The sequence below is a fragment of the Marmota monax genome, unplaced genomic scaffold (genome assembly GCF_021218885.2).
Source record: "Marmota monax isolate L192 unplaced genomic scaffold, Marmota_monax_Labrador192_F-V1.1 WCK01_AAM20220418_F8-fsc00155, whole genome shotgun sequence".
NCBI classification, from domain to species: Eukaryota; Metazoa; Chordata; class Mammalia; order Rodentia; family Sciuridae; genus Marmota; species Marmota monax.
Window position 1 is genome coordinate 2,683,473 of NW_026694554.1, and position 24,214 is coordinate 2,707,686.

General features: G+C 38.4%; 1 protein-coding gene across 2 annotated transcripts in view; it reads left to right on the top strand.

Moving 5' to 3' along the window:
- Lonrf3 (LON peptidase N-terminal domain and ring finger 3) overlaps positions 1 to 23,057 on the top strand; it is a 38,107-nt gene extending 15,050 nt beyond the window's left edge. For both annotated transcript variants that reach the window (XM_058571671.1, XM_046420912.2), the window contains 6 exons: positions 8,185 to 8,299; positions 10,601 to 10,722; positions 12,293 to 12,451; positions 13,682 to 13,844; positions 14,986 to 15,135; positions 18,032 to 23,057. In XM_058571671.1, coding sequence (XP_058427654.1) covers positions 8,185 to 8,299; positions 10,601 to 10,722; positions 12,293 to 12,451; positions 13,682 to 13,844; positions 14,986 to 15,135; positions 18,032 to 18,187 — 865 coding nt within the window. In that variant the 3' untranslated portion in view covers positions 18,188 to 23,057. The remainder of the gene's footprint in view (positions 1 to 8,184; positions 8,300 to 10,600; positions 10,723 to 12,292; positions 12,452 to 13,681; positions 13,845 to 14,985; positions 15,136 to 18,031) is intronic.
- The last annotated feature ends 1,157 nt before the right edge of the window (positions 23,058 to 24,214 follow it).

A 24,214-nucleotide genomic window follows, 5' to 3' on the forward strand; every position in this document is an offset into this window, starting at 1 on the left:
CAGGACATACACTTTCTAGTTGTTTCATGGTCCTCACTGCCCCTACTATCTTATTTGCATTATTTTCATGGCCCCTGTGGTGTTTAAGTTTGTGACCCAGGAGCTAATTAGAACTATTGGATCAAGAACTCAAAACTCAAGGGTTAATGTCAATGCCACATGCCTATTCTTTGGAAGCCAAATAGAGGGCTTAACTAGCTTGTGTTTTATGCTGCACCATGAACAATACTTGGTCAAACAGTTCCCCTCCAATTAGTGCCACATCATCTCTACTTTCTGAGACCCCTAGAAAGGCAAATTAGCCACATGTTACCCTCCCCTAAAAAAAAATAGAAAGATGCTTTGATCCTGGTCTATGTAATCACATATGATTTTTGAAAATTACTTTCATTGATTTTATTTTACAGCTGTAAGTTAGTGGCTAAGAAAAGGGGCTCCAAAGCCAGGGTTTGAATTCTGTTTTTTTAAAAACATTTATTTATTTTTTAGCTGTAGTTGCACACAATACCTTTTTTTTATATGTGGTGCTGAGGATCGATCCCAGGGTCTCACACATGCTAGGTGAGTGCTCCACCACTGAGCCACAACACCAGCCCCTGAATCCTGGTTTTGTCCACCTAACAGACTTTTTCCTGGGGTGAATGACATTCTCTGTCACTGTTTTCTCATCAGTAAAATAGAGAACAGTAGTAGCAATCCCATGGAGTTGTCATGATTAATTGAAAAAAACTATTTAATACTTAGAATAGTGCCTGGCATATAGTAAGTACTCATTATGTGTTAGCTATTTTTTTCCTCCTAGACTAGAGGTTCTTAATATTAGGACCATGGATTGCTGGAGAGGTTCTGTTTATGGATTCTAACAGATCTATGAATTCACTAAAGTTGTACAAAGAGTTTTGTTTGTGTGTATGTGTGTGTGTGCATGTTTCCATTACAAAAGTCCATAGCTTCTAGTTTGAGACATGTCTGTTTTCCAAAATAGCATTGAATGGGGATATTTAGACAAAACCTATTGGGGGGGGGGGGTATCTAGCAATTGAACTCAGGGACACTCAACCACTGAACCACACCCCCAGCCCCTGTTTCATATTTTATTTAGAGACAGGGTCTCACTGAGTTGCTTAGCACCTCGCTGCTGCTGAGGCTGGCTTTGAACTCAAGATCCTCCCTAGCCAATGGGATTACAGGCATGTGCCACTGCACCAGGCTACACAAAACCTTTTTTAAAGATGACTGATGCAGAAGAGGTGTCAAGAAGAGCCCTCACTGGCAGAGACTCCTCATGTGTTTTCTTGCCCTTTATAGGCACATATGCCTCTCCTATCAATAACATGTATTTGCATTCTGAACAACTTTTCTTGTAGAATGAATAAGAATAGGGCATCCATTACTTGAAATGTAGACTTTTTCTTTCTCCTAAAATTTTTTTAAGTGGGGCTGAAGTATAGAGTGCCTACCTAGCATTCATAAGGCCACATGCACAAGGCCCCAGGTTCAATCCTTAGTGCTGAAAAAAAAACAAAAAAAAAAACTAACAAAAAACAACTGAATGGATAAAGAAATAAATAAAACTTTAGAAGTGACAATTTCTCCTCATCTTGGGCAGACTTCATAATGAACAGTTCAGCAGATGGAATGTAGAAGCAGTCACGGCAAACTGTGCGTATACTGTCAGGAATTTATTTCGATGGAGTGGGCTAGGATGGGATGAACTATACAGCCAGCTCCCTTTCACCACTTCCCCCAACCCCTCACAACAGGGTGGCAGGTAGATCATGCCAAAGCCAAGGTTTGAGATCCAGAAATGCTGCTTCCAAAGCAGAGAAATGGCTCCTGTGGCTATCACCACTGTGGCCCCAAGCCAATGATGTGAGCTGTGGAGTAGACTTAACTTGATTTAGCTCACTCAGAGAGAACAGGTCTTTGTTGTACTTACCCTCCTTAACACGCACTCCAACATCCAGGCGACATGAAGTCAAATATACAGACCCATCCTGTTTGTGTTTTCTCTGTGGATTAAGAAATCTAAGTTTGAAGTTCTTTTGTTCCTCTTCCTCTGCTTTCTCCCTTTCATCTTGTTTGCCCCTGATCTCAACAGGGGATTTTGGAGGAGGGTGAAAAATCTGGCCCAAGAATTAAACACCAAAAGGATAAGAAACACTTTTAGATTGCACACTGTGAGTTTAAAAGCCATTATTTCCCTTATCACATTCTTCTGTTCTAAGTAGAAACTTCAGCCCCAAAGCCTTTCCCTGGAGTAGCTGTTGTGCTGGCTGCTAAGGTATAGGCAGGCTGTCACTGTTTTATAGTAGTAAGAAACCTGTCAAATCGAGGTCATTTTCCGTCTTGAGGTTCTTAAAACTGCAGCCCTCCATGGGTAGCATGTAGTTCCTCTTTCAAGGATTGTCTCTAAGTTAGACCTCAAATGTTGACAGAGGGTATATTTCATATGCATAGTTAGCTAAGATTCTTTCAATCTTGAAAAAGTTCCTGTCTCCAACACTCTTTAGTGTTTTTCATCTGTTGTTCAATTACTATTAGATTCTGTTATTACCTTGTATTTTTGCAGAAGGATACTAGAAATAACCTCAAACAATCATGAAATTAGACATTTATACCACCTGTGCAAGTTTCTAGAATGACATCCAGTTCCATGATTGTTGTATTGGTAGAAAGACAAGTTAGATCACGAATGCGTGTATTTTGATTCTAGAGAGAAAATCATGAATAAGTGTAAGTTTCACAGGAAAATGGTGGAAAGAATGAAACAGTAACTGGAGGGGACATTAATGAGATACTAAAGTCTCACCTTAATGAATTGGTAGAGCTCTATTGAGCTCAGTTGTCCCCAAACTCAATGTCTCAGAACTCTGCCCCACAATTGTTACTAGCTGAAAAGCCCCCAGCCATTGGGGGCCAACTCTGGGGCTGCTATGAAGCAGCACCTTTAGGGGGGTAATAAGGATATTTTGAGATATGAAGCAAGAATGTTTGATATTTGAACCAGTTACCTAATGGCCCAGTGACCTCTTTGTCAATTGAAAGAAGAAGCTTTATATTTAACCTAGTTTTAGCTATTCAAGTCACTGGGTGTTAAGGAGTCAGTTCATTCTCCTTTTTCTCTCCCTCTGCCTCCCTCCCCCGCCTTCTCCTTCCCTCTTTGCTCTCATTTGGTAGCAAAAGAACACAATACAAGGATGTAACTGGTGGGAAAAGATAGCTATTTTCAGACAAACATTTTATCCAGGTTGACATCTAACTGAAAGTATTTATTATTACTATTGTTTACTCCATCACTGTGACAATGTAAAATGCTTTCTTGTGAGAAAATCTGGCTCTACTTTGATTTATAAATGCCAAATCGAGATCATTTTCTATCTTGAGGTTCTTAAAACTGCAGTCCTTAGTGGGAAGAATGCAGGGAGGCATTTGTAAATCAGTGGTAAGTCAAAGGGAGAGCAATTCTAGTATACAACACTATCTGTATAGATAAAGATCTTTCTTTTTCTTTCTAGAGAGTAGGGACAGGAGGGAGGGAGTCAGGGAAGGAGGAAAGTGTGTGTATGAGTGTATGTAGGTATGTGATGTTCATTTGAGATATAGAAATACATACAGTCCTCACTTTGTCAGAGTGGAAAAGGAAGATTAGCTGAACAGTCAAGTCTGACTTCACATCCCAGTCTTTCTGCTTACCAACTTGCTGTGTGACCTTGAGCAAATTATTTAACCTGCCTGAGTTTCAGATTCCTCAGTAGTAAAATGGATCTAATCATAATTACCACCTATTAATATATAAAGTTATTTGATATGAAAAACAATTTTTCACAAACCCAGAAATATAACAAGAGAAATTTGTTCCATCTGTTCCCAGGCTGTGCACTGAATATAAAGGTGAATTGAGTATTGAAAAGTGATAGGTTCTAAGCACCTAAACCATGATAGATTTCAAAGTAATAATTATGCAGCATCCCTGGCCACAGTTGTACTTGTTACTTCTCATTAAGGGGCATTTTAATTAAGAGTCTTGCTAAGAAATTACCTTGTCCTTTGGTGTATGTTTCATGCATCTATTCATTAAATGTCAGTGTTTATCAATTTATGTGGATTGTATTCTTAAACGATCAACAGGCTTACTTGTGAAATTCTTGGGAAAAATAGTTATGTGTATTGGTTGTAGATACAGATTCATTAATCATTTCCATCATTAACATCATCAGATAATGCACAAAAGTATTCACATGCACAGTATTCAAGTTACTGAGGAAATGAGCTATTCTGGTTTGGCTGCTTGGTAGTTTGATCACAGCTGTGGTTCCCAAATCAGCCTGCAGATCACACTTTTTGAAACACATTTTGGATTGTGAAATATACAAATTGCATAAAATATAAAAGTGTTTTCTTAACAAAATATTGTAAAGAGGGTGCTCCATAGTTCAAGAAATAAGATATTGTCAGGACCCCAGAAGCTGCCGATATTCCTCTTTCCAATCAGGACTACACTTATTCCTTGCCCTGAGACTACAATTTTGACTTCTATCTCATTTTTCTTTATAGTTTTACCACCCATGTATGCATTTTAAAATGGTATAATCTAGTTTTGCCTAATTTTAAGCATTTATATAAATGGAATTATCCAGAATATATTTTCAGTCTGGCTTTTTTTTACTTGCTATTAAGATTTATCCATGTTGCTGCATGTACATGAAGCAGTCATGCCCATTACTGTACAGTATCCTATTGTATGAATCTACCACAATTTGTTTATTAATTGTATTATAAATAAATGCTTGGTGTTGGTTCTAATTTGGAGATATTATGGACAACATTACTTATGAACACTGTTTTTGTATGTACCAATGTATTCCTATTTTTTTAAATTGGCTTCTCTTTTCTTACTGACTGATAAGATCTCTAGGTATACTCTAGATACAAGTCTTTGTTTAATCATATGTATTGCAAATACTTTCACTTACTATGTAGCTTGCATGTTAGCTCTCTTAGCAATAACTTGGAATGAATTTCCAAGTTCTTAATTTTGATGCACTCAAAATTGTCAGTCTTGGGCTGGAGTTGTGGCTCAGTGGTAGAGCGCTTGCCTAGCATGTGTGAGGCACTGGGTTCAATTCTCAGCACCACATATAAGCAATTAGATAAATAAATAAAGGTCCATCAATAAGTAATAAAAATATTTTTTTAAAAATTATCAGTCTTTTCATTATAGTTCTTTTTTTTGTGTCTTAAGACATTTTTACCTCAGGTTCATATTCTCTTTTATCTTCTGAAAGATGTATTGTTTTGCTTTCCATATTTATTTTTATAGCCCACATGTAATTGATTTTTGCATATGATGTGAGAGATGGTTCAATTTCATTTTCACATATGTGTGTATACATACATACGTATATCCAATGTAGTATTAATTGAGAATGCTATTTATATATTTATAATCCTGCCCCCATCCTTACCCCTGCCCCCTGCTTTGAAGTGCCACATTTGTCATAAGTTAAGAATCCATGTCTGGGTCTATTCCTGGGCTTTCTATTCATTCCCACGTGTCTATTTGCCCTTGTGCTAGTCATTTACTCTTTTAATCACCACAGATTTATAATAAGTTCTGATGTCTGGTAGAGCAAGTCTTCCCACATTGTTGCTCTTCAGATGCGTCTTGGCTCTTGGCCCTTTGCATATCCTCATTAAGTTTAGAAATTGACTTGTCAAGTTCCACAAAACAAATGAAATCACCCATTGGGATTTTTAAAAAATATTTTTGTAGTTGTCAATGAGCATTTATTTATTTATTTATCTATCTATCTATTTATTTATTTATTGTGCTGAGGATCGAACCCAGTGCTCACACATTCCAGGCAAATGAGCTACCGCTGAGCCACAGCCTCAGCCCACCCATTGGAATTTTTATTGGAACTTGTTAGGTCTTCTTTACTTTCATTCAATGAGGTATTTATAGCTTTTTCCAAAAGAGGACTCAGAACTTTTGTTAGATTTATTCCTGGGTACTTGTTTTTTTTCTTAAGCAGTTGTAAATGTTATCTTTTAAGAAATTATTTTCTAATGTTTATTGTGAGTATATAGAAATACAATTGGGTGTAAGTATATTTACCTAGAAACCTCACTAATTCTATTAATTCCAACAATCATTCTGTACATGCTTTTATGTGTTCTAAATTTGTTATTCATCATACCATTGGTGAGTAATGACAGATTAATTTTCTTCCTTTCTAATTTGCATACTTTTTCTTCTTACTTTAGTGCACCAGTTAGAAACTCTTATCATAAACAGTCTTTTTTATATTTAATGTTACTTTTTGGGCAAATTTAATAAAACATTAATTCTGTTAGAAAAATCAATTACTTTTGAAGCAGAATGGTAAAATTCAAATGTACAAAAAGTAAATACATGAAGTCTCTCCTCTACTTCAGACCTTCATGGGCTTGTTAAAAATATCAAATCACTCCCTCTCCCTGACCTGCTGAATCTGGGACTTTAACCAGCAGAGCTTTGCCACATGTATGTTTTTAAATCTCTATCAGTGACTCTGATAATTATGTTCAAAAACCAATACAGAAGGTTCATCTATACAGAGCTTAGTAGGATTGTGTAACACAGTGATTCTCAACCTCTGTTGCACATTAAAACCACTCAGGGGGGCTGTAAAAGAGTCCTGGTACCTGGCCTGAACTTTGGCCTACCGATCTGGATTTCTTAGATGTAGTACTGGGCTTCTGGACTTTTTGAAAGCTCCAAGATGATGAAGGTGTTGATTTGGGAAGGGCCAGGAGGAAACATTTGGAAGTAATGGGTATACTCACTATCTGGATTGTGGTGATGTTTTCATAAATGTGTGCATACGTCAAAACTTACCAGATCATATGTTTTAAGTATGTTCAGTTTATTGTATGTATGTCAATTATGCATCAATAAGGCTGTTTAAAGAAAAAGTTCCCCCAGGTGATTCTGATGCACATCAGTGGTTGAGAATCATTGTCTAATAGAAAAGGCACATGACAGGAAATGAAAGTTGGAGAGACTTTTCATCTGTCAACAGTTGACTGCGTATACTTAGACAAGTGACTGTATCCCCAGTGGACCTGAGTTTTATTCTAGTTGGTGGGTTCCATTTCTTCTCAAGTACATTTAGCTCTTGTATTTTGATTCTTGGGCTCAGGCTGGCAGTGCAGGCCAGGCTACTGGTGCACCTCCTGGCCACACGAGGGAGCTGTGCAGCCGTCAGTGTCTTCCTCTCTATTGAACACTCTGGAGAGGTCAAAATAAGCTATAATCCTCTCTCCTTTTCTGTGCTCATCCTCTTGATGAGTGCGAGCCCCACTTCTTAGTTGTCATCATCAGCTGCTCCTGCTTCCTGGTCCTGCTGCAGGTGAGCCTCTCTTTATATGAAGTAAATTCATGAATCTCTGAAGGTACAGGATAGCTTTAATAAAGGATCCCCAGATTGCTTCGAAAATATCTTGCCTTCCCAAACAATTCAAATAGAATCTAATTGAAGTATAATTTATATATCTATACATATGCATATATGTGGGTATATGTCAATGTATATCTGTGTTTATCTATTATATCAGTGTGCACTTAATAATATTAAGTATTACTCTATTAACTCTAGTAAAATTATTCATCCATATAAAAGACTTATGTTTGTTAGATGCAATTTCAAGATCCTTAAGGCAATAAAGGTTGCTTAGGTGAAAAAAAGGAATCAGTGTGAGCAAACAATCAAGTTTTCTCATGGTAACATAGTGTAAAGTGCTTAAGTGTGTGTGTGTGTGTGTCTATATGTATGTCTATGTATACTCAGATGAATAAGTGGGCTAACATCTTTAGAATGGAATCTATTCAGACATTCTGGGCACTAATCTCTATTTTTCTTGGACCAGACAAGGGTAAAAAAATCTTTCTATTTTGAAGAGATAGACTAGAATCAATGTTTCAAAAACGATCTAGCTATATTCTAAACTTTAACAAATGCATTATTTTAAAAATGTCCCAGAAATCAGAAGCAAATTCTTTCTTGGAGTGCAACAATAGCAGTGATTAAAAGTAAAAGGTATCCTCCCCACATAGGCTTTCCCAATTAAACCTGAACCATGAGTACCCTGTCTTCTATCACATTTTGATTTTCTTACATTTTGATTCTTAAATTTCAGATTATTCTATGAGCCAGTGACAACACCTTGTGGGCATACCTTCTGTTTAAAATGCCTTGAAAGATGCCTAGATCACAATGCAAAGTGTCCATTATGCAAAGATGGCCTTGCTCAGGTAAACCAATATTTCTTTCTTGGATGGATTGGCTTGCTTGTAATTGGGTATACTTGGTGTTTAGTTGGGTCCCAAGCTACTACTCTATGCTAGAGCCCAATACCCTTTCAAACCATCTGTTTCTGCTGTCTTCTAGACACCACTTGCCTCTTCACAAAGTCCTTCAGGAAATTAAATCAAGTAATTTGTGCTGGAAACTAAAGTATTAAATAGATGATGAACATGGATCCTGGTTCTAATCCCATCATGGTACCTGATACACTTTGATCTTTGGTGAATCTTTTGTCCTCTCTGGGCTTGTGCCAGATAGCTCTAATGTCCTCTTATCATCAATGTTTATTCTGTGCTTTGAAGAGATCATCTCCCAGGTTCCTGGAAAAACCTCTAGACTATCATTGTGGTCCTTGTCTAACCTCTTTGGAGTCACTGTACTTATTTGCAGATGTTTGGCTACTTGAAAAGACCTGGGCCTTCCAAGTTCTCTAAAATTAACCACACAAACTCCTACCTTCATTTTTCAAATGGACCTGATGGAATTTTCCTTTATCAAAAGAAGACCCAGGAATCTGTTTTGGTTTACCTCCATCAGGGATTATGAGTCACATTTTATAATGAGTATTGATGTTCCTTGACCCCTGTCATTCCTGAGTTGAAACTGAACATGCAAGATTATCTCTAGGTTAATGTAGGCCCATGTTGTGCTTGTCCCAAACTCTAACATTTACACTAAAGGAACAGAGTGAAATAATCATCAAGTATAGCTTTGAGGGTGTGTATCAGGATCAGGGGAGGGTCAAAGTAATGCTGTGGGGGATTTGCTGGCCTGATTGTAGGTGATAAACCCATGATCCTTATGCTTAAAGATACATGTATGTTGTGATAACACTACAAAGTTCAGATAAGCAGAAAGAAGAAAATCTACCCATAATGCTCAGCACCTAAAGAAAACCACTGTTAACATTTTAGAATGTGCCCTTTCTGGGTTTTTGTTTTAGCAGCAGCAGAGAGGTCTTCTCTCTGGATTGGCTACCTCCTGAGTCTCTGCTTCCCCCCCCCCCCTCTACATTGGCACTGAGCAACACAGTTGGTTCTCAATGTTGGTGACTGAAAAGGCACCCAGGAGGCAGTTGCTGTGTAGTCCCAGACTCAAGGGCTATGAGATATTCTCATCTTTCTCTGTGTAGTCATACAGAATTACACTTATACAATTTTACACAGGGATAAGTATTCCAATCACGTTCAATGCAGAAAAGAGACTGCCCATACAGGGAGAGAAACAAATTGTCTTTTAAGCCGACAAATTGTCTACTCAGGAGCTCCCCCTGCTGGGTTGGTAGGGGTAGTTTCCACAGCAAGCAATTTAGATGTTTTAACATCTATTGTTGGGTCACAGCATTACATACCCACTGCTTTCAGATCCCTAGATATGTATGTGGTAAGGGTATTTGGAAGGAAAGTGATAGTTCCAAATGAGCCTGAGTTTGGTTCTGAAATTATGGCTTATAATTTCAGTGATACCTAGATGTCATACTAAAAAGGCAAATAGATGAACAAAATCACCAGTATTTAGCTGCTTGTGTGTGTTTTTTTTCTTAACTAAAGTTAGAATAAAATGTACAGAATTGTAAATATCCAGAAGCCAAGCACTGGATTGGAATGGGGGCAGGTCAGGAAAGGGAAGGAAAGGTTCAGTGAACATTGCTTTTGACTATTGACTTTCAGCACATCCCAAAGAGAGTCCATTTCTGTGAGCTTATAAACACAATAATCAGAAAAAGGAAAGAGGAAGAGTTTTCCTTGTTTGGGGACAAGAGCATAATTCTAATGTTCCTGTTTGGGGAAAGCAATGAGATTTTAAAAACTTTAACGCAGGCTTATTCCTGTTAATTTTTTCCTAATTATAAAGGCAATCATTGGGGCTGAGGTTGTGGCTCAGTGGTAGAGTGCTCGCCTAGCATGTGTGAGGCACTGGGTTTGATCCTCAGCACCACATGAAAATAAATAAATAAAATGAAAGTATTATGTCCATCTATAACTAATATATATATATATATATATATATATATATATATATATATATATATATATTAAATGAAGGTGATCATTTACATGTTTAAAAAACTAAATTCTGATATCTGGAGAATACATATATTAGAGTGTTAGCTGCTAAATTGTGGGTCCAAATTACTCCAATATATGAGTCACTTGGCTGTTCTGTTGTTTGTGTTAGAAGTCCTTGTGGTTTTTTTTTTTTTTTTTTTGATGATTGAATAATATCAAATTGCTTTTTTCCCCATATAGTGCTTGGTATCAAGAAAATACAGCAAAAATGTAATAATGGAAGAGCTAATAGCTAAGTTCCTTCCAGAGGAACTAAAGGAACGAAGAAGGCTTCATGAAGAAGAAATGGAAGAACTGTCTAAGTATGTATATGCATGTTTCTGTTTTCAGTTTCATTCATACCAGCTCATGAGAGTTGAATGTGCAGATTTTTCCCCCCAGCTCCTTATTCAGAGATATCTTGGTGGCAACTTTAAACTGGCCATGGTGAAAACATTCATACCATGGAAATCAGCAAATGGTATAAAGTAGGATTCCCTCTACCCCAAAGCCAGTTGTTAAGCATTTACCAACACACCACTAAAGATGCATACGCCAAACTCACAAACTAATAGGCATCTTGGCACTTGTAACGGGCCTTGCTGGGAGGAGTAAACTGGAATAGCATAATCAGGAGAACTTCTGCTAATTGAGGCTCCAAGCTCTGTCTGCTTAGTTAGCGGAAGAAGTAAGGGGCCACCACTAATTTCTGCCCCTTTTATTACCGCCCCCCCATCCTCACATCCATAGTGCAGTTCTTACAGTATTTTGTGAGTATTCTGTGAGGCATGGTTTCCTGTTAGCAAAAACCAAAAAGCAACTAAACAAGAAAAAACTGTTCTGGTTTTATGTCCACCCTGTAGAGAATATTTCTAAACTCTGCCATCAGTTTGTTTGAATGTTTCTCTCACTTTAAATAATGTTTCCTCTGAAACTAGAAATGTTTTTATATTGACTTATACTGAAACTACTCAGAACATCATTTTCTTTTTCCCCTCATTCTAAAGTTAACCTTGAGTCTCTCTGAGCCATATTCTCAAATATCACATAAGGTGTTATTAGTAAATATGGAACATACTTTGGGGCTTTCTATTTGAAGGAATTCTAAACCTAACCCTTTTGGGATTTGTGCAGATAGTCTTATATCTCTGTAGGTTTAGGTTCAATGTTCCTGCAATGGATTGTTTATCAAATAAGAGGATAAAGAGGAGCTGGCCCTGTTGGGGATTCTGCAGTGGGTCATGTGTCTGAATCTTTGGGGGGTACTGTTGAAACACAAATCCCTGGATCCTAGTTCCATAGCTAATCCCATCAGTATCCTTGGGAGTACGGTGGCCTAGTCATCTGGATTTAAGGGTCCCTGGTATCTCTGATGCACAAGAGTATTTGAGCATCAGTGGGTTAAATTACTCTTCTCTGTCTCTTGCTTGCTCCTCTTCCTAGTTGGTCTTTCCATGCACATTTCTGGCAGGGAAGGTGTTACAAATTTGAGATGTCACGAGGACCTTGCAAAGAATTTCCCATCACCTCTTGATGCACTTATACCTTCAGTATTTGTCAGCAAAACACCTAAAGAGGGACCATTTTGAGTGAAGAGATGAATCATAGAAAGAAAAAATACACAACATAGCCATAACTCACAATCTTAAAGTACTAGAGAACTTCTGAAGCCACATTAGAACATGTGCAATCCAATTTTAATCTCTTAGACCTTAGGTTAACCTTTGCACCACATTGTGGGACTCAGATCACAACATTAGTATTTTTTTATCAGTCATCAAAATTTGATGGCTACTTGCCTTCTCTCTGGGGAATTACATGGTGATATTTGACCATCCTTTTTGTGTTCTACTCCATTGCTTTGAGATCCATCTAATGTCCTCTTCCTGACAGCTTAAATAAGAACGTGCCTATTTTCGTGTGCACTATGGCCTATCCCACTGTTCCTTGTCCCCTACACATCTTTGAGCCTTGTTACCGCCTGATGATTCGCAGATGTATCGAAACAGGTACAAGACAGTTTGGCATGTGCCTTGGAGATCCTGTCAAAGGGTAAGTGAGAAGCCCTGGGAGTAAAGGGAGGTTGGTAGAGAGGGATGTTTTGTTTTACTCTGGAGTGTTCCCAGAGGTAGGGAGACCTATCTCATGAGGTTTAGCCAGCTTAAGAACAGGAGCATTTGTAAGGATGATGGTCTCTTTGGTGCAACATTTACTAAGTGAGAGGCTGCCTGTTTAAAAGAATCCTAGAGTCAGTCTTTTGTAAAGCAGGTAGTTTATATTGTAAAACTTGTTTTATAAGAGTGTAGGCCGGGGCTGGGCATTTGGCTCAGTGGTAGAGCACTTGCCTGGCATACATGACCACTGTGAAGAAAAAATGATGTGGTCTCTGGAGTCAAACTCCCTAGATTTATATTCTAATTTCATCCTTGGAGCAATTTTGATTTTGGGCAAGTTATTCAAACCTCTCTGTATCCAGTTTCCTTGTCTGTTAAGTGGGTAAGATGATAGTGCTTACCTCATTGGGTTTATTTGTTGGGAGGATTGATGAGTTAATAATACACATAAAGCACTAAGTGCAGTTCCCAGCTGTCTGAGTCCATTTTGACATGCTATGACAGAATACCATATACTGAGTCATTTATAAACAATAGAAATTTATTTCTCATGGTTCTGGAGGCTAGGATACAAAATTAAGGTGCCAGTGTCTAGCAAGGACCTTCTTGCTACATCATAACATGGCAGAAGGGCAAAGAGAAGCTGGGGGGGGGGGTGGAGAGAAAGGGGGTTATACCAAGCTGTTCTTAACTCTATCAATCCATTCATGAGGACAGAACCCCTTTGGCCTAATCACCTCTTAAAGTTTCCACATCTTAATTAATTTCAGCATGAGTTTTGTAGGGAGCAGACATTCAAACCATAGCACTGGTACACAATATGTGCTCAATAAATGGTAGTAGTTATACTGCTATGTTAAGGGTTTTTTTTTTTTTCATATAAACACTGCCTATTACTGTGTGAGAGGCTGCTTATTTTAAAAAAACCCAGAATTGGTCTTTATTAAGCAGGTGGTATTTATTATAAAACTTGTTTTATAAGAACATGGGCCCTGGACTTAAACTGTCCAGGTTCATATTTTAGCTCCATCCAACTATTGTACAGTTGCAGTTGAAACCCAGGGGCAGGTAAATAGGCAGATGTTCCTTAAGGCACAGCACAGGGTTATAGAAATGATTGGGGTCCAGGCCAGTGAAATAAAACTCAAGGATCTACCTTCTTAAACAGGTTTGCAGAATATGGCTGTATCTTAGAGATCAGAAATGTTCAATTTTTTGCCGATGGTCGCTCTGTGGTTGACAGCATAGGCAAGAGGCGCTTCAAGGTGCTCCATCAGGGTCAACGAGATGGCTACAACACAGCTGACATTGAATACATTGAAGATCAAAAGGTGAGGGTGGCTAGTGCCAAGAATCCTTGTAACTTGGCATACAAAGATGATTGCAAAAGGATTTCTCAGAACTGTCTTGGGGCCATGTGATTTCTCACCAGATTGCTACAGCAATGCTAAATGCTGCTGGATTGCTGTCCAATTGCAGATTTGTAGTGACAGCACTCATTGTCCTGGCTCTCCCTGTTTAGCTGCTGAGTTGCAGCTATGCATAAGAAATGCTACCTCAGGGGGCTGGAGTTGTGGCTCAGTGGCAGAGCACTTGCCTAACATGTGTGAGGCACTGGGTTCAAGTCTCAGCACTACATAAAATAAATAATAAGATAAAGGTGCATCAACAACAATATATATATATATATATATATATATATATATATATATATATATATATATATAAATGCTACCTCAGACCAGCCCTGGGGCCCTTTCCCTGGTAGAGCCCAGTTAGGTCTCCACCAGGGAAAGCAGGAGATAGATCTGGAGTGGGGCCTATACATAAGTATTTATTATCAATTTATTTTTTCTTTTGTGATCACTGTAAATTCACATATGCATTTGGATTTTTAAATGTACAACATGGCTAATAGCCCTTCCCTGAAAGCAGAATCACTAATCATCCCCTAAAGCAGAAAGATGACCTGTCCAGTTAATCCTCAGTTTTTTTAGCAAATGGGTGGAAGAAGTCAGTCATCCCATATTAATTTATATTTACATTCACTATGTAGTAGATTAATGAATATTTGATCAGCAAATAAATGTATTTGACTTTGGAGATAGTTACACATTGAGACACATTTATATCTCTGTTCCCAGAGAGCAGTGGGAAAACAAGTGTAAAAACAAAAAGGACAGAGGCCTACACCAGCATAATCTGTGTCCGCTCAGGCCTGTTCCACCGTTTGGCTTTCTGAGCATCTTGCTCTTTTGGCTACTCTCCACAGGTGAACTTTCCTGCTTCCCACCCCCAACCATATATGCACCTGGCTATGGAGTGTGTCATACCATATACAGGAGAAAGATGTGTGGGTGAGCCTTGCCACAGGAAGGCAGAAGGGATGCTTAAAGAGGGTCAACATCAAAAGCAACTCTGGGAGGAATGGAGAGGGTACAGAATGTCTCACTTCCACCTTGATACTTTCAGGTTCAGGGAGAGGATTGTGCTGAACTTATGGGATTGCATAACTGTGTCTATGAGCAAGCGGCATCATGGTTTCACTCACTCAAATCATCTCTGAAGAATCGGATACTCAGTCACTTTGGTCCAATGCCAGAAAAAGATGCTGATCCCCAGGTATATAAAAATGTCTTCATATAATGGGTTGCCCCATCAGATGGGAGTGCTTGAGGCTTGTGATTAGATAGGTGTGTGGTGGTCATTCAGCAAATCCTAAGTGTAAAGGGGAAAATGGATACAATTTGGTATTATTTGGCTAGACAGTGAGCATCATGGGTAAAACCAAAAGGATTTTAAATCAGAATTGGGGTAACTGAAGTAAAGCATTGGAACTTGAATCTAAGATATACATTGAGAGAGAAGTGAGGTGAGTGAATAGTAATATAGATACCATCAACAAAAGAATGTTCAATGGAGTTCAGACTTATAACTTGGTAAGTTTAGGGTAACAAGATATATGCAAAGGCCAGGATTTAAGAGAAAAGTATTGTGGGAGCTAAAATCAAAGGCTGCCACTTCCAGAGAGCTCTAGAACTTCTCCTCTATTAATGCAGGAGCTTGGAGATAGGGCCAGTTACCCTCCAAGATTCTAATTGCAAGGCCACAAGAACTTTTCATGCCCATGCTGATCCATACTTAGTCCTGCAAATCTAGACATTCACTGTTGTCCTCATCAGAGCAAACAGGTCCTAAGAAAACTGACCCCATCGTTAAAGTTACCCTCATTTGAGTCATACCAGAAAATAGTTGATTAGGTCCTATTATATCGGTCTTCTACCTTGAGGGACAGGTCCATTTACAAGATCAAGCTGAAGATCGAAAGCCCACTAGGAAAGAGGAGAAAGTAGTTTCTTTGCCTGCCTGGTATAAATCAAGGAGTACTTTCAGAGAATTCCAGTTCTAGGAATGCTTCCTTCCTAGGACAAGGCTGGAGATATCCTAACCAAATATTTCCTTACCACCATCTTTTCACTCCTGTAAGTTCTTTGATTCATTACTTAGGTTCATTCTTGACACAGCAAAAAAAATATGAATATTTTGAATATCTATATTCTGGTTTCTCTGCCAAATGACTGATCCTGTTTACCTTTCTAGCAGTGTGACCTTGGTTAAATCCCTTCCCCTTTCTCAGCTTTTCTCTGAAGTGAGAGAGTTATATGAGGAGGTCTCTAATGTCTCCTCTTCCTCTTGCATTCTGATGCTCTAAGACATCTGTCTTGCTTCCTTATGGGCTGATATATTTTGCTTTCCTCAGACCACAAAGATGGCTCCTTTCCTTCATACGAAGGCATTGTGAGTTTGAAGGGAGAAGGGCCAGAAAGTGCTTCCCAGTGACCCAGCTTCTGGCTCTGGGCCATGGTGACTCAGGATTACAGCAGAGCTCTGAGCAAGCTCCATGATCAATCTTGACGCTCCCCTTCATCTTCTGGGACACATTCTCCCCGAGTCAGGCAGAAGATAGAGATCAGCAGTGCTTACTGCATCTTCCACAGGAAAAAATACAGTATTATTTATAAGAACTTAATGACACAGAAAGCTGAAATTTTGGGTTTTGTTTCTTTTCTTTTTAGTTTTGTTATCATGTTGCTTTGTCAATGGCAGCACCAGCAAAAACCAAAAGTCCATCCAGTTTGCTAGCCAGTGCTGCAGCCCAGCAGCCCTATGAATGATTGTTCTTAGCTCCAGGAGGAGGTTTCCTAGAAACTGCCACAAAGATTAACATCAGCTTCAATATCTTTGTTGATGATCCTGGGAAAGAATTCTGAATGTCAATCTAATATGCAAAATGATTATAGGAGGGAGATCATGTTGCAGACTGCAGTGAGGGACAAAAAAAAGAATCCAGGTGAAGCTAGAGACAGAGAAGTAAAGAGGGCAGTGAGATTTGGGGAGAATCAGTTGATCCAATTTGGAGCTAAATAATTACAGGTGTAAGGAGTTTGGCTAGAATGTAGTTCTCCATAGTTAGTTACTAAAACCAATTTCCTGAAAGTTCTAGAAAGAAAACTCATTTTGAGTTTCATAAGAAATAAGTTGCCAATGTTTAAAATGTACTGGGGAAACTGATTACAGACAGAATTTTGGTGAAGAATATAGATGGGACAAGAAAGCTCTTTATTTAAGAGAAACATGGAGAAATATGAAGGTTAATATGAATGTGTTTTTAATTGGAATTTTTGCAAAATGGGATTGCTGTTCTTTGAAACTGTAAATCATGCCCTTGGTTTTAGGGGAGAAGATAGCTGTGGCCCTGTATAGTGACTTGGCATAGCTAGACTATTGCCTTCAGCCAGAATAAGAAAATGGAAGGAGTTACAACACCTATAAAGCCTGTGGAGTCATGGGAATTAAAGACCTACAAAGTCCAAAGGACCTAAACAGGATCTTAAAAGTAGAAGGGCCTAAATAGGGATATTCCAGCTCATGACATCACACTGGCTAGAAGGCATGGGGTGTTGGCTTGTCTGCTTTAACAAGTACTCAAAATAAATCTAGCTCCAATGGAATAGAGGGTCTGAGTCTTGGAGGGCTAGGGTAGCTCTATTCCATGAGACCATTCAGGATCCAGACTCCATCACAAAGGCCTACCATCCTTAGAATGTTGTTTTTGCCTTTTTGATTAAGAAAATTTAAAAAATCATCATCATGTTCATTGTGTAGCTAGAGGAAAGCCAGGAGAAAGAGGGAAGAAGAGGGCACATGCTTCTTTCCTTAGAGTATGACCCAAACACCATACATAACACTTCCCTTTATACCCCATTAGCCAGAACTTTGTCTTATGGCCTCACCTAGCTATAAGGGAGGCTGAGAAATGCAGTGCCTCTCCACTACCGCCTAGGCAGCTATATATTCAGCTAAAATAAAGAGGAAATAAATATGGAGGCAGTTACCAGTCTCGACCACACACACAGAAGCAGTTCTACCTGGATTGTTTATTTTGGACATTTGAAAATCTGTAGACCCATATGGCTTGCAGGGAATAAGATGATCCCATTGTGTTTCTCTGTTGCAGATCAACCCAAATGGTCCTGCCTGGTGTTGGTGGACATTAGCTGTTCTTCCCTTGGAAAGCCGCGCTCAGCTCCCATTCCTAGCAATGAGGTCTTTAAAAGATAGATTGAACGGTATTCGGCGAGTCCTGGCCTTTATATCCCGAAACCAAAACTAGCAAGATTGGATCGTTGAAGAGGAACTCCCACCCTCCCCATTGCCTTGGGGAAGTCTTCTTGTAAATATTTCTAATTGCAATAACATCTTAACAGAAGGGGGGTATCAAGCAAACAGAGGCATTACTCTGCTTTTGATCACACAGACAATTAAATCAAGTAGAAAGACCAAAAGAATGTGACCTGTTTGGAACTTTCTGTCTTAAGATGCTTCTTGAAATGCTGCATAACTACATAAATAGCAGAGGTGTTTAAGAACCCAGGAAAAATTGATTTTAACAAAAATTTTTTTTCCTGAAAGTTTAAGACAATTTTGCTTTAATTTGTCTTTCATAGATGAATAACTATGTGATTGAAATGTGAAGCAAAGATACTAATAATGAATCACGTTGCTGCATTATCTCACTGACTTGAGGTCTCATTCCAAATGGTTCAGGTTTTATAGAGCATTGTGTAAAATAATGTTCATACTTCTGTCTGTTTTAATAATTTATTTTTTGCACTACTGTATCCTTTTTTCTACATGTGTGTTTGTAACTATTTAAGTGTACATTACTGAAAAGTCCATTGCTTTATTTATTGATGTAGTTTACCATGTACCTTGGGGGAATAACAATACTAGAAATGCACATTTTTTTTTTCCTTTAATCAGTTTTTACTACATTGATCCCAATTTGGGGACTTTCTATCTATCCTGGTGGATGTTTAAAAGAATTTCCAAATGATGCTAAGGTCATCTATTTTCATAGAATCCATTTTTCCAGTTTGAAATAAACAACATAAAATAGCTAAGTGATTTAGCAAAGATTATGGTAGATGCCAGGTTATAGTTAAAAATCCAATTTCTATGTGTCATACAGAACAGGGCTGAAAGAATTATTGTTCCAGAATAAAGACATGAATCACAGGAATGTCTTTTATGATAATCTATTATGGGCATTTTTTTTTTCAGCAATCTGATTAGAAGTATATTTTTCCCAGTGCAGTCAGGAATGGGATTTTAGGCAAGATAATATTTAACCCTTTAGAGGAAATGGCATTCAGTTTGGCATATTACAGCCATCCCCCACTATCCTACATACCCCACCCCTTTTCAAGGTTCTGAGGATCAAGACAATGGGCTAGAATGTGCTGAAATACTTGATGAAGGACTATTCAATATTAAAAATGTAAAGAAACCAGATGGGGTAGAATCCTAAAGAGCCAGACAATCCATGATGTCATTGTCTAAACACTGTCATTTTTCCTAGTTACAGTGGGCCACAGTTTTCAATTGGGGGTGGGGAAGAAGGGTTGAGGAGGTAGGAGTAAGCATTGTTCAGCTTCTTTAACACTAGTTTGATTCCTTGGTATCAGAAGAACCTGAAGTAATATCATGAGTATGGGACTATCATGACAGAGTGAAAAGATTAGGCTGGGAGGAAGGAAGTTGTTGCATTCATACCTTCAGGCAAGTTGTCTCATCTATGTGATTTTGGATAGCTGTGGTGCATTATTCACAGTTGTGAAAAGCAGCCACCTGCATTAGCTTCACTTCGTGCCTCTTCCTGGTGTAGAGAGAGGGAAGGAAAAGGAGCCATGTCTGCCTACTCTGTTAAGGTTAGAAGGTCATGCTCAAGACACTAGGACTTCTATCACCACCCATGGCCATAAATAGGAAAGGGAGAATGAAATGATCCAGAGACTTGTGTAAGCAGAGACCAAATGTTTTTCTGCACTTGATTAATGGAGTTGTCAGAGCATTATGTTACCAGATTTGAAGTTTGGGGTAGACTGGGCTGGTGAAGAATATATAGATAGAATGGAATAAAGGCATAGTTAATTGCTCAATCAGATTCTTTAAGTCTCAGGCAGCAAGAAATTAGAGGCTCTTCCCTCCCATCTGATGCCCAACCAAGTGGTCATAACATGGTCCTAGTACTGTAGTTTCCTATTATCTAGTGTAAACACAATAAAGAAAAAGGTCATATGGTTCCCCATATACCAGATATGTTACTTTGGTAAGTGATTTAACTTTGACTGAGCCCCAGTTTCCTCATCTATGAAATGGTGATGATAAATACTGTTATGAACAGTTGTTATAAACATTAAATGTGATATTTCAAAAGTCACACAGCACAGTGCCTTCACAAGGGGGGACATTCAACAAGTCATAGCTTTATTAGATATGTTATAGTTACAAAATGTCATCGAAGGCCTACATTTGCATAGAACACTGCCTTTACATGCACTGCCCACTTGCAATACCTATAAGCTTGGTGGAATTTGCACTACTGATTTTTGCACCATAACTTGATGGTTTGCAGCTAATTTCTTTCGGTGTTAAGTCTGTTTTGGAAAGTGAAAAGACTGGAGAACAAATGAGGGTCAGAGACAGGGACTAACATAGACCAGCAAACATTTTCTCATTTCCATAAGAGCTAAAAATTAATGTTGCTTGAAGGTCTAGAATTTTGGATGGGATGGAATCCTTAAGTTGTTGCTCCATTATAATAACCAAGTCATCACTCCTTGTTCTCCAGAAACTCACCCATTACAGGGTGATTGGATTTTACAATCTATGACTTGTGTACTTAGTTCATGGTATTTTTTTTATGCCGTCCAAAATAACAGATTCAACAAAAATGCATTGGAAGCCTATGATGTACTGGGTACTAACCCAGGTGATGTCACTTATATTAGCTCATTATATCATTTTTTTTTCTCAGAGCAGTTATTATCTCCATATTATGGATGAGAAAACTGAAGCTCAGCAATATTAAATACTTTGCCCAGATAATATGGTCATCCAGCAAGTAACCATTCTTGATTTTGAACTTTGCAGACAAACATATTTAATAGTTTGTGTTATACATAATATTATTTAACAGGCATGGCAGGCACATCACAAAAGCACCCCAAAAGCTCACAATGGAAGGTTGCCAGTAAAATGAAGTTACCTAAAACATCTCTGATTAATCCAAGTCAAGAAGGAAGTAGATTTCTTATGATTCCATATCATAGAACATGAAATTCCATACCTTAGAATGCCTCTTGATAAGGGAGTACCCAACTCCAACACATGAAGATCTTGGCTAGGTAGAATTGCACTTTACTTTCAGTAGTTGTAGATACACAGTTAAGTTGTTCCACAGTAAGCTTATGTTTCTTAAGGCTAGTGAAACATAGTCCTTGGCTTTATTTGAGACATACTTGAACAGGGTAATCAGTTAGACTTGACCATTTTTACTCTTTGTAAATTGGTCTTGCTGCCAAGCCAGAGAATGAGGTGTATATATAGAAAAGACATAAGGTTAAATCTAGGCTAGAAGGATAAAGAGTTCCCCCTTGGTAGATAGTGCCACTTGTTGGGTTAGTTTTTCTGTCTGTATTGACTGACCCAGTCTTTTCCTAGTAGGTTATTTTATGTCTTTCTGTCTGTCTCTGTGTGTACCTATACACACATACATATATGTATACTAGGTAGCAAGCAGACACCATGTCTTTCTGCTTTGTACCATAATACTGCTGCTAGCTAATAACCAGCAAAATGTAGAAAATGAAAAAGGAAGAAACTAATTTTTTGTAGACAACTAGAGAAGAGTGCTTTCCCCTGACTTAGGGGAGCGGAGAATTGACTATTTTAACAGCTGACTGCTCTAGGCCAATGCTGCTTTAATAGCAGGGTCAAGTCACGTCACTGTGTATGTGGCGATTCCAGCTCTAACTATGAAGCTGGCCTAGGCTCAGATAATCCCCTGTGACTGGCCATTGGAGTGGTAAAACTCCTGAGGCTGGTTCACAGCACCCAGAGGTCTCTTGCCATCAACAGATTGCATACTATTGATGGACTATAATCCACCGGGGACTGTGTTCCTCATGCCACTTCCATTTCCAAGGTGAGAGTTTTATTCAGGGACTCCTTGCTTGAGTCCCCAATTGTTGACCTTGACTTCACATCCATTTCCACTCACCAAGGCAGAGTCATAGCAGAGTTGTGTGACAAAGATGTGAATGAAAGGCAGCCAGAGTACTGGAAAAGGGCAGGTTTTCAGCCCAGCGGCCTGAGGAATGAGGTTTTGATTCATGATTGAAGACAGTTGTGAAAAGCAGCCAGCTGCATGAACTTCACTTTATGCCCCTTTCTGAGTGCAGAGAGAGGGAAGGAAAAGGAGCCATGTAAAATGCACACGTTCAGTTCATTTCAGAATGATAGCTCATCTTGTTCCATGTTTAACTGGTTAATAATCTGGATTATGCACATCCAGAGGTAAAATGAAGAAATTTTCACTTACAAGTGGGCATTTCCAAACATGCTAAATTAACCTCCAGAGAGAAGTGCCTGTGATCTCTGTTCCTGGTATCACTTTAAAGCTTTTGCTTTATGACTCTGTAGTCCTTTAAAAACTTTTTGCAGCAAATGTGATGAACAGAAGTTTACAAAGCAATACTGTAGCGTATTCGTCGTTTTAAAAGTCAATTAACATTCATTTATTGTTGCAATGACAATAAACCACAACAAAATAAAAGGAGAGCAAAAAGTTCAGTGTGGCACCATTGGCTTATCTTAGATTAAGTAGTTCCATTGTTGTGTGCAGTTCTCAGTAATGCCAGGATTAAAATAGTGGCAAACATGTATGTGTGTTTGATTTCCATTTGTTTGTTAAACAGCCGTTTTACTCTTGCACTGTAATAAATTGAAGGGAAATTAAGACAATGATCCCCCCCTCATTGCTATTCTACTACCTCTATATGCTTGATTTCTTTTTAGGGGTTCCCTTCTTCCAAATCTGTACAAAAAAGTTTCAGCTCATTTGTGTTGTAATAGCAATGTGACATAGATAGTCTCTGTGAAAGTTGTTTATTCATTAAAAAAGGTTTCCTATTGTCTCACTTTCTATCTAACAAAATTGTGCTCACACCTTAGGAAAAGAATTACCCAATTAGCTTCACTGTCATTTTCTTGGAAGCTGAATAGAGAGGAAATGGGTGTAATACATTTCACTGGAAGATCCTTTAAGGAGCTGTGGGTATAGCTTGGTAGTACAGTACTTGGCCTGCGTGAGCCCTAGATTCTAGTCCCAGCACTTCAATAAAAAAGAGCCTTTAAGGAAACAGACCTGCATTCAGATAAGCTCTTCTGTATGTGGCAGTGACGTAGATATTAACAGATTAATGTGACATATACTATGAAACATTGGCCATAAATTGTTTTTTTTAAAAAAAGCTTGTCATATGAAGAATTATGTTGAAGTATTTTTCATATTTTATTTTTTAATTGTACACAATACCTTTTTTTTGTTGTTGTTTAAGGATCGAACCCAGGGTCTCGCACATGCTAGGTGAGTGCTCTACCACTGAGCCACAACCCCAGCCCCAGAAGTATTTTTTTTCAATAATTTTTTTCAATAATTTGCCCTTAGTTTATTTGTGAACCCAAACATATATTGTGTTTGTTTAAAGCAGAGCACACTACCCACTGTTTTCTTTAGTGTTATAAAATGTTTATGAGTACAAGCTACATGTTTTTATTTTAATTATTTAAAGTCAAGGGTCCCCCCCCCCCCATAACATACTGGGGATGAATCCAGGGCCTCACATGCTAGGCAAGCACTCTACCACTGAGCTGCATCCCCAGCCCAACATGAACCTCTTTACAGGAAAAGTGGTAAAATTGATCAGAATGATGAGCAATATTGACACAACTGACCCCCATAAGAGAGATTTGGCAACATCCAATCAGTGCTTATTTTTGTCTCATGTCTTTGTTGGCTTATACAAGTTCCCTTTTATGATTAAAGGAAAAAGGACATAGAAATGAGACAAAAATGAAGCAATAAGCCCAGGTGCATTGGTGCATGCCTGTAATCCCAGCTACTCAGGAGGCCAAGGCAGGAGGATTTTAAGTGGGAGGCCAACCTGGTCAACATGCAAAATATAATCTCAAAAAAATGATACAGAATTTCACTTTGAATTGAGCTTGTTCTGTATAACAGAATCTTTGAGGTTATCAATAAAAATCAGAACTCCTGCCCAACTAGGCCCCAGAG